General features: G+C 33.1%; 1 protein-coding gene across 1 annotated transcript in view; it reads left to right on the forward strand.

Moving 5' to 3' along the window:
- The window catches only part of LOC100253258 (30-kDa cleavage and polyadenylation specificity factor 30), a 39,990-nt gene extending 37,096 nt beyond the window's left edge, over window positions 1-2,894 (forward strand). Inside the window, exon 7 of the mRNA XM_002281558.4 lies at window positions 1,503-2,894. Coding sequence (XP_002281594.1) covers window positions 1,503-2,351 — 849 coding nt within the window. The 3' untranslated portion in view covers window positions 2,352-2,894. The remainder of the gene's footprint in view (window positions 1-1,502) is intronic.
- The last annotated feature ends 8,441 nt before the right edge of the window (window positions 2,895-11,335 follow it).

An 11,335-nucleotide genomic window follows, 5' to 3' on the forward strand; every position in this document is an offset into this window, starting at 1 on the left:
AGGTACTAAATTTTTGTGAGGAATGAGTCATATGATTTGTAGCTCCCCAGTTGATGACCTAAGAGCCTAGGAAAGACATATCTGAGACACTAAAAGTAAGAGAAGGGGAATGCTTATTTGATTGAGTGAGAGAGCAAGCACCACTAGGACTCTCAAGGGTTCCTAGGAGATTCTTCAATTGCTCAATCTATTCCTTATTAAGCTCAACATGTTCGTTGGCACCGAAATTCACCCTCTCTTGTAAAGAGTTTTTATTGATTTGAGAGTTGGTGAAGTGTGCCTGAGTTCTTTGTTGTCCACCTTTGAAATTTTGTTTTCCATCCTTGAAACCTCAATCTTTACTCAAGTTTGAGGCTTTCCATAAAGTTTCCAACACTGGTCCCTTGTGTATCTTTACTTCTTGCAGTAGGTACACCAAATGGTATCCTTATTCATTGTTCTGGACAAATTGGCCATGGATGGAGGAATCATGTTGTTGGAGTTGTCAACAATCTCAGACATGGTGGGTAAAATTTGGAAACAATTTTAGAGAAAAATATAGTAGAGTGCCTTTGAAATGGCAATAAAGGCTGTTAAACTAGGGTTCAAAAAACAGAGGAAAAAGGTTCTACAACTCAACAAGGAAGGTTGAAAAGAAAAATCCCAATGAGCCTAATTCAGCTATGATACCATGTGGAGAAAAATTGTATTTTTCATTCATATTTTTAGAATTATATACAACAGCCAAAAAAAAGAAAAAGAAATAGAATAAGAAAAGAATTGGAAACTAGCCTATTAAAGATCCCTACAAATCAGGGATTATAAACACAAATATTATTACAGCTATAATATACAGCTGTGCATACAGCTGTAATAATCTTCAACATGTCTGATAATTTCCTTTGAGGATTTTTAGGGACTTACTAGAGCTAGGACTTTATGGCACATTGTTAGCCTCACTTTAATTTGCATCATTTGGTAGGAAGAAATGAAAGAATTTGTTAGGATTGGTGAAGGACTTTGGAGGTAATTTTCAACATGTTTTACTTCTCTTCTTCTGGTATCTGTAACTAAAGCCTTTGTATGCTCCCCTTTGAGCCTTACACTACTGGATTGTAATTCCAAGCAAGTCTCAAGGCCATCAAGTATTTCTGTTTCTGTTCCTATTTTCTCTATCATTGGTTCCCCTTTCATCCATCCATTGTCTGTCTTTTGAATTTTTGAACTGACTGCTCTATTAATAGGTTCAACATGAGGAAACTTTGGTACTGTAATTAGGGGTGAACACTTGCTTGCCGATTAAATGCTTGAATTTCAGTAGGACTGGTCATTAGATGTGAGATATCATGTGTTAGTAGTTTGGTTCACCATCTAACCACTGGATGGGACCCATTTTATGGGAGAGGATGGAGGGGTGGGAAGAAATACTTGTTACATACGATTATATTATGCCTCATATATCTTTTAATTGGATGCACAAGTTCTATACCTGAGTAATGTTTTTCTGTTTGTCTTGGCACTAGGCAATCTCACTTGCAGCAGAATCAAAACGTGAGGAGGAAAAAGCAAAGGGAGTCAATCCAGACAATGGAGGTGAGAATCCAGATATTGTTCCATTTGAGGACAATGAAGAGGAGGAGGAGGAAGAAAGTGAAGAAGAGGAGGAGAGCTTTGGCCAGGCTCTTGGGCCAGCAGCTCAAGGCAGAGGAAGGGGCAGAGGAATCATGTGGCCTCCTCACATGCCACTAGCACGAGGAGCCAGACCTATTCCTAGCATGCGGGGCTTCCCCCCTGTCATGATGGGTGCTGATGGGTTTTCTTATAGTGCTGTTCCACCAGATGGTTTTGCAATGCCAGATATTTTTGGTGTGGGTCCCCGTGCTTTCCCTCCATATGGTCCCAGGTTTTCTGGGGATTTCACAGGTCCTGCATCTGGCATGATGTTTCCTGGCCGCGGTCAACCGGGAGCTGTCTTTCCAGCAAGTGGGTATGGGATGATGATGGGTCCAGGACGTGCACCATTCATGGGAGGGATGGGAGTTCCTGCAGCAGCCCCAACTCGAGCTGGTCGGCCAGTTGGTATGCCTCCAATGTTCCCACCGCCTCCACCCCCAAACTCGCAGAACAATCGAACTAAAAGGGATCAGAGGACACCAGTTAATGACCGAAATGACAGATACAGTGGGGGCTCAGACCAGGGCAGGGGCCAAGATATGGCAGGTCCAGATGATGAGACACAATATCTGCAAGGATTGAAGTCTCAACAGGATGATCAATTTGGAGGTGGAAATAGCTTTAGAAATGATGAAAGCGAAAGCGAGGACGAGGCTCCAAGGCGGTCAAGGCATGGAGAGGGAAAGAAGAAGCGGTGAGGCTTAGAAGATGGTGCTATCACTGATTCTGATCACTGGCAAATGCCACTGCCTGAGCAGCATAGCTAGATATGCTGCTAACTGGGGAAGCCATCCATCACCTGCATTTTGTTCCCTGGTTTTTATAAGAACGTCATTGAGCCTTTTTGCTCTCCATATCAAATTCTTATTGTTTTTGCATTGAGATTTTATAGAGCTGCATAAAATCAGGGGTGGGAACAAATTTCTATTTCGTTTTTAGTCAGAATTGAGATATTTGGTACGTGTAAATATAATAACTAACCAAATCAGGGAAAGGGCACCAGTTAGATGGGAGTTGGGACATGATTTTTCTTTAGTTACTTTGCTTTGTATTGTAATAGTATGTTGAACTTGTTGATAACTGGCGTCCATGGGAAACATATGTGATGAGGCATGTGCCTACCCATGGACCTGATTTGTTTTGTTTAGTTGTGGCCACCCAATTCATGAGCCTCCTTCAGGTGTTGGACTACAGGATGCTGTTCACCATTTGATCTATAGATGCATACAACTTCCATTCTCTGCTTGTTGTGTTGTTTATTTCCACACTATGGTGGACCTGGATTCTGAACCTCCGATATTTAATGATCCATCTCAGGGTGGTTGTTAAACCGTTGTTCTTTCTTATCCATCATGCCCTTATGAACTTGGGTTGAACCCCTAGGGCTTTCAAGGCAAGGGATAATCCTTCACCCACATTTGATTCCCAGGTCTGTAATAGCTTGCAGAACATATTTATAGCATGCTTCAGACCATTGTCCAATGATCAAGTCAGTGCATCATTTTGCCTGATTAAGTGGATATCTGCCATTTATTTTTATTTTACATTTAATTCAATGACTAAATTCTATTCTAGCTAATCCTTTTGATTTCCAACTAAAATGTCTCAAAGCCGGTCCTTTCAAATCTCATAACAATATATAACCTTTTTGTTATTGATTCTAGAAAATCTTTATTCTCAACCCACTGATTTCAGGAAATCGTGGGATATTCATTATGAATCTATACATTATAATTTTTTAATCACCCACCATGAGGTTCAAATTTTGAACACATTGAAAAATATTGGGCCCTATTTCGTAACGTTTGAGAAAATAGTTCTCCAAAATTTTTTTTTCAAATAGTTGTGTTTTCTAAAACAAAATTCAAGTTTGGAATTTGGAATGTTTTTATTCTATTTTTATGTTTTCAAATATTTCTTAAAAATAACTTTTACCCATAATGTTATTATTTTTAATTATTTTTTATGTGTGTATAATTATTTTTTAAACTAATCTTCATAAAATAAGTGAAAACAATCGAAAAAGAATTAAAAAACAATTCTAAAAAGTTTGTTTTGGGAATATATATATATATATATATATATTTTTTTTTTTTTTCTCTCTTAAAAAAAAAAAAATCTTGAGTACAACTCCCAAGCATAGCCCATAACGTCTTACAAAGTACAATGTAGCACAAAAGTTAAAACTATTAATGCAAATTTTAGTAGAGGCTTACCTTTTCCCCAAAACGGAGAACTTAAAATTAGTTGCAAACATGAGGCTCGATTTGATGTCATTTTTAATGACTTCCTTTTACATGTTAGGAATGGTGATGAACCTACAATAAAATAAAATGTTAATTAAATATGAAAATGATGAAAATCTTGAATAATGTTTAATTAACACCTTCCCTTGTTTAGAGAGCATGCACATTCAACTGAATAAATCTAAAATAAGCTATCCTTGCAATAACAAATGATTACATTAATATACTAAATGAAAAGTTCAATGTGTTGGAATATCCGGATTACACTATTCCAAGTCTTGGATCATTGGGGTGTATGCTAGATTGTCCTAAGTATCTCTAAATCTATGCAACAAAAGCATTAAAACATTTGAACCTTAAATTTAGGTGCTTAGAAAATAATACCTATGATCTGGACATTCCTAGATCAATTCCAGTCAATGGAGAAGGTGGTGCTAATCTCAAATACCTCAACATTTTTCATGTAATGACACTCTCTTGGACCTTTGGCATGTGAGGATGATGGAATCCTTTCCACGAGGATGGAGGCTAGGGTTCCTTCTTCTAGAAGACTACATGGAAAAACCTTGAACCCTAAACCTTTAAGGGGGATTTATATAGGTTCACTTGTGAACTTAAGTGACTTGAACCTATCTTGGGCTTAGGTTACTTAATTTAATATGTTGAGTCTTAATTAATTAATTAGTCTTATTAAGCTTTAATTAATTAATTAGTCCTATTGGACTCCAATTAATTAATTAGTCAAATCTAGAAAGTCTACTCATATGCTCATATGCAATATTACATATTTACCAAGATGTCCTTATGCACACATGAATAGAAATCCTTCAATTAATGTGTTACTAAGGAATATGAGCTCAAGAAAGGACCATTGGAATCCATAGGAAAATATTGGTTCCCTTAAAATCTAATTCTAAAATTGACTTACGATTCTACTGTAAAGATTCAACTACACTCCAATATCCTATGCTATTAAATTGAGATTAAAAAAAAAACTTGGGTTTGTGACCTATTAATGACTTTATGCAAGCTCCTTATGAACTGATATTCATAATCTAATAAGGTGAATTTTATCAACCTCTTAAGATTATCTCTACCATCCTTAAGCCTCAAATCCTTCTATTATTCGATCAATTGACGTAGTTTATATCTCTAAAAGCATATGTCAAATTTCACTTAAGGAATTATTATGACCACATATTTCATTATCATACGTTCTTAAGATCACCCAATGTGATATACTATCTCAAACCCATGAAATATCATGATACCTATTTTAAGAATACTTATTACCACCTTATTGCCACCTATTTTAATCAATAGTGGTCTAACCCATAGGGTACATACCTTAAGGTCTTACCCATTGGCCAAAACTAACTAAAACTTTAGCTTTAACTCAATATTCTCCCAAGATTGAGAGCTCATGTAACTTATTAGCTTGGTGAATTCATACATACCAAATAGCCAATGTCATGACTCACTATAGATATTGTCTAATATGTAACCATACACACTAGCACTTGCCATGGGAAACTTATCTCGATGATTGAGAAAAGTTATCCCTCCAACTAGGAGATAGTGCACTATAGCCTTAGACGGATTATCTCAATCCATGAATGATTGTGAACTACTCATTAACTTGCAAGAAGCCTATGACTTGGATTTTTCGTGTAACTTCTCATGCATCTAAGTCATGTATAATGCGAATGATATAGGTCTGAATGCTCATCATATATAATGTAATGACTTACTCTCAGTTATGTAGATATTATTTGATTTAGGCCTAGAAGACCCTTATGACTTTAAAAAATGTTTACATGGTTAAGATGAGCTCATACATATATAAAATAATCTTTTTTCCCTATCCGACATAAGATATCACAACCCCTCTCCTATGTAGACATAAGATTGTGGAGCTAAATAAACAAACACCTTTATGAGGCTAACAAATTCTCACATTAAAGTCAAAGATCGGTTTTGATACAATTTATAATGACTAGCTCCCAACCCTATAGATATTGTCTACTCTAGGATACAAAATGCCTTACAACTTTAAAACATGTTTATTTTGTTAAGAGAAGTTCCTACATATATATTAAGAACTTTTTTCGTACCCAATGTGGGATATCACAATGCTTTGATACTACTTTGTCACACCCTAAGACCCACTCTAAGGGCATTATGGTCATTTCATACCTTAAGCTTCCAAATTCAAAGTACAAATGACTCAAACAATCATCTTGTAACTAGAAAGTTACAAATTACCAAATTCCTATTTAGAGTAATAAAACATACTATAATCCTAAACTTTTTTTTTTTTTTTTTATAAAAAAAAAAAAAAACCTAACATGTAAACCATTATGCTATTGTCCAAACAACTTCAAATTTAAACAATTCAAATAGTAGTTAATTTCTAACATTTAAACAATGTCCAAAATAAAATTTTAAATAAAAAAATCTTAAAAATGACAAATTCCCAACCTAACCATCACTCATTGCTCAAACTGAGAGTACTTAAAAAATTATCAATGAAAAGGAATGAGCTCAAAACCCAATAAAGAATATCGATACAGTTTCATGGATAAAAGATTTTCAATTATGATTGCAAATATAAGATACAATTTACAATCATTTTCATAAAAACTCTAAAATTCAAACATGTTAAATCATCCAAAACTTTTTAACTAAACTTTTTCATATTTATGTTAATACCAATTTCATATCAAATCAAATCAGAATATTTTTACTTTGGCTATCAAATAACAAATGATGTTTGATTAGGTGGGACTTTACAAATAGGTGACTAGCCTCAAATTTATTCATTTTAAATTGGATGGAACCAAACCCTACTAGTACTAAGAACCTCTAACCAAGCTCTTAGATGTTGGGGTTCAAAGTAATCACATTCCCCACCAAAGAATGTAAAGGTCAACAATAATACTATTGTTGATTGGGGTTAAAAAAAACTAAAATCAAACACTTTTGTTTCATTTATCCAAACTTATAGAAACATAATATCTTCATCTTTTTCTATCATATAAAAAAATGTTTTAATTTATTTTTCATGTAAAAATGTATTTGATCCATGCAAAATAACAAAATAACATTTTAAATAATTCAAAATTATTAGGATAAAGCTCTTAAAAACATGACATGATGTAATAAACTTTTGGTTTTTATTAATAAATTTCTAGTAAACTTTTATCTATCCTCATTCCATGCATTCTACTTTGTAAGCATTTTGACTTGCATTTTCTTGTATTGTACGTGACTTGGTTACATTAAGAGTTGCACGGAAGATTGAAGTTGCAGGTTTCTTGCAAATGGATAACTTGTTCATAACCGGTTTGTGGGCCTAGACAATCCATTAGCGATTGTAGCGTACCACCTCCTAATTGGAGGGATGACTAATCTTATCCATCGGGATGAGTTTCCCGTGGTGAATATACTAATGTATATGGTTACACATTGGATAGGATTTATGATGAGTCATAACTTAAGGTTATCAAGTTATCATGACTTTACTAAGTTGCTTCATTGTGTTGTCTCTCAACCTTGAGAAAATACTAAGCTTGTCATAAAGTTAAAGTGACTTTGATCTATAGGTGAGATTGTAAGTTGATCATATATTCCTTGTGGATTGAGTTAATGTTGATGAAGTCAGAAACAATAAGTATTCTTAATAGAGGCACTATGATATCTCATGGGATTGAGACAAAGTGTTCTTAGAGGGTATTTATAGGGTTCCTAACTAGGTTTAAGTGACTTGAGCTCACAAAGGCTTGAGTCATTTAATTTAGCCAAAATTGGGTCATAATTGATTGATTAACCTTAAAGGGTCATCTACTAATCAATTAGCTCAATCTAGAGGTATCGTTCATTAACTCCATGTGCATTATTACGTAATTACCAAAACACCCTTACGTACATAAGTGGACCAAGAGTTGATCCAACCCTCATAAATCTTACCAACAAAGTATATGAGCTCGAGTAAGGAACACTAGAATCTGTAGGACAGTATTGGCTCCCTCAGAATCCAATTCTGAAATTGATTCACCATCCCACTATGAAAAATCAACTATACTTTAGTACTCTATGTAAATGATAATAAGACACAAAGCGCTCAAGTCCGTGACATACTACTATCCATTGCATTTAGTCTTTCCATGAATTGATATCCTAGTTTAACAATGAGAAAGTTATTGGCCTTTTAAGACTACTTCTATTATCCTTGAGTTATAGATCATTTTATTATGTGATCAACTGGCATATCTTAACTCACAAAGAGCTTATATCAAGTTCCACTTAAAGAACTACATGACCATAGTTTATATAAACACACCTCCTTAGGATCACCTAAGATGACACTCTGTCTCAATCTTATGAGATATCATGGTGCCTTTATTGAGAATACCTATCATTACCAGTTTCCATCAATAGTGACACAATCCATAATGAATATATGACTAGCTTACGATCTCATCTGTAGGTCAAAACCACTATTAACTTGGGTAAAAACTCAATATTCTCTTAAGGTTGAGAGACAACACGATGAAGCAACTTAGTGAAATCATGACAACTTGATAGCCTTATGTCATGACTCACCGTAGGTCCTATCCAATGTGTAATCATACATACTAGTACACTTACCATGGAAAACCCATCTTGATGCTTAAGACTAATCATCATACTAATTACGAGGTAGTATACTACAACTTCTAATGAATTATCTAAGTTCATGAACTGGTTGTGAACAAGTCATCTACTTGCTAGGAACCCATGACTTGGATTTTCCATGCAATTCCTAATGCACCTAAGTTATATACAATACAAGAAATGCTAGACGAGAATGCTCATAAAGCAAAATGCATGAAATAAGGATAAATAAAAGTGAAAATAAAATATCATTAAATAAATAATGAATTTCAAATTTATTGCATCATGTCATGATTTTAAGGGCTTTATTTTAACAAGTTGTACTCCATACATCTCAACAAATATGCAACTAGAAAATACTCTAACTAAGGGTTTAGTCAACAATTTCTTTCAAGATATCACTAGTAAGTTGGGAATAAATAGATTTACTCTCTAGGTTTAGGGGGAGTGTTGATAGATTAAAGGTTTAAAATTTACCAAGTTTTACACTTTGTACATAGTAATTGATAGGTTTTTTCTTCCTGATTTATGGGTTTATTTCTTTCCTAAATTTGTTTGATTTATTTTTAGTTGTATAATATAATATTCTTTAATTGTAGTTTCCTTGAATGACATCAAATATGTTGTTTTTCTTGCCTTTAGTTTACTTGTTTTTTAACACACACACACACACACACATGTCGTAAACAATGAGGAATACACATAATAAATTTTAGTTCATTTTTTGACAAAATTCCTCTTTCTTTATTCACTTTATTGTTTAATGACATTAATATAGGTATATATATAAATCATATTTTTTTATTAGTGATGTATGGTTGCATGATTTTCCCTTATAATTATTAATGAAACTCACCAAGCTACCTTAACCTTGTTTGATGTTGTTGAAAAGGTCATTGGGTGTCCTCTAACTTAGTTTATAGAAACCAAGAAATAGGCGTAGTGTTTTAAACTTCTAACCAATTATGGAGAAAATGAACTTCTTATCTACCATGATCAACCTTGTATTTCATGAAAGCATGGATAGTATGTTGTATAAAGGGTTGATCTATTCCTATGAGAAGTCATAAAGAGTTAATATACTCCCATGGGAAGTTATATGTTTTCCTAAAAAGTATTAACAAAATGGATGACACAACTAGAATGTTAGCAAGCTTATTGCAAAAGAAGTTTATAATAAAGAAGACAAATATTGTTAATTCAAGCAATGATGATAAATTAACCTTACAAAAAGGGCTTCAAATTAGCAAAGACTAAAACTAGTTTAATAATAAGTGCTTCTTATAAGGGCATAAGGTGGGCTAAGTGGCCTCATTGTGTTGGTTTGCACCATCTTTTCTTGTTAGATGTTTTTTTTTTTTGTTAATTTTTTTACTTTTATGTCTTCAAAGATGTTAATTGACTTTTTGGAAGCTAAAAACATTTTCTTTTGAAAAATTGTACTTATAGTTGCTATTTGGATCGACGTTTGGGAAGATACAAAGTAGACGTCTAGCCTAATGAAAGCTTACAATGACCCCTATTCGGAATAAGGCAATCTCAATGTACATGAAACAAATGTTTTAGTGAATATTTGTTAAAAGAAAAATATGTGAATAATCCAATGTCTCGATGTGTTTTATTAATAAATTAGAAATAAGATTTACAATTATTGTAATATACGTGGATGGTTTGAATTTTGTTGAAACTCTTAGAAAGCTCATAGGTAGGATATGTATTCACTTGTAGTAGTACTACAATTTTATGGAGATTAGTAAAATAAAGGATGGTAACTACTTTTTTCAAATCATTCAAAAGTATTCATAATTGATGAAGCAAGTTGTAGATGCGTATAGTTAAGATCTATGATTTATCATATTAAGGAAGTCATGCAAACTATCCTCCATAAAAGGCAATCTAATTGTGTTATACGAAGATAATATAACATGAATTCACATGTTAAAGGAGGATTTGTTAAGAGTGATAAAACTATACATATCTTATTTATGTTCTTTCGCAGTGACAAACTCTATAAGAGTGATGAATTGATATTGACACAATCATGAAATAATTAAGCAAATTTTTTTACACAAGCATTACCATTTGTTATATTGAAGAAGTTAAAGACAACATAGAAAGTGACAATTGAAAAGTTTTCAAGACAAAGTATTGAAGAAAGCATGATCATGAAATAAGAGGAGCATATTAATAAGAATAGTAATGGATGGTGCTTTTTTTCGCCCTTTCGTCTAGGTTTTGTTCCACTTCATTGGCAAGGTTATTAATGAGATAATCTCAACAATTAAGGAAAATAAAAAGAATATTATATTTTTTATCCTTCCTTAAAGTTTTTTTACTAAAATTTTAATAAATGGTCATCCAAAAGAAAATGTTATCAAATTTATGAGAATTTGTGAATGATCACACAATTACCCATAGCGATTACAATTTATTGATGATATTAACCATACGTGAGTTAATTACACAATGAATTAATTGGATAAAATGGATAACATGATACATCTATTTATGAATCTAACCATTCTCATGTTTTTACTTGAAAAATAATAATTTTTTAACATAAATGTCCTTTTATCATTTCAAGTATTTATATGTAGGGTTAAAAAAATGTTATTTTTACAAGAAAATAATAAGGGCATTTTTGTGCAAATGAGACCAAAATAGAATGAAGGGTTAAATTTCAAAATCTGACTTTTTTATAATCCTTTTAATCAAATAACCCTTACACAATTTACCTTGAGCCTATAAAAACAACACTTGGATTAATGGGGTTTTAATGT

Source organism: Vitis vinifera, chromosome 10, assembly GCF_030704535.1.
Source record: "Vitis vinifera cultivar Pinot Noir 40024 chromosome 10, ASM3070453v1".
In the NCBI taxonomy this organism is placed as follows: domain Eukaryota; kingdom Viridiplantae; phylum Streptophyta; class Magnoliopsida; order Vitales; family Vitaceae; genus Vitis; species Vitis vinifera.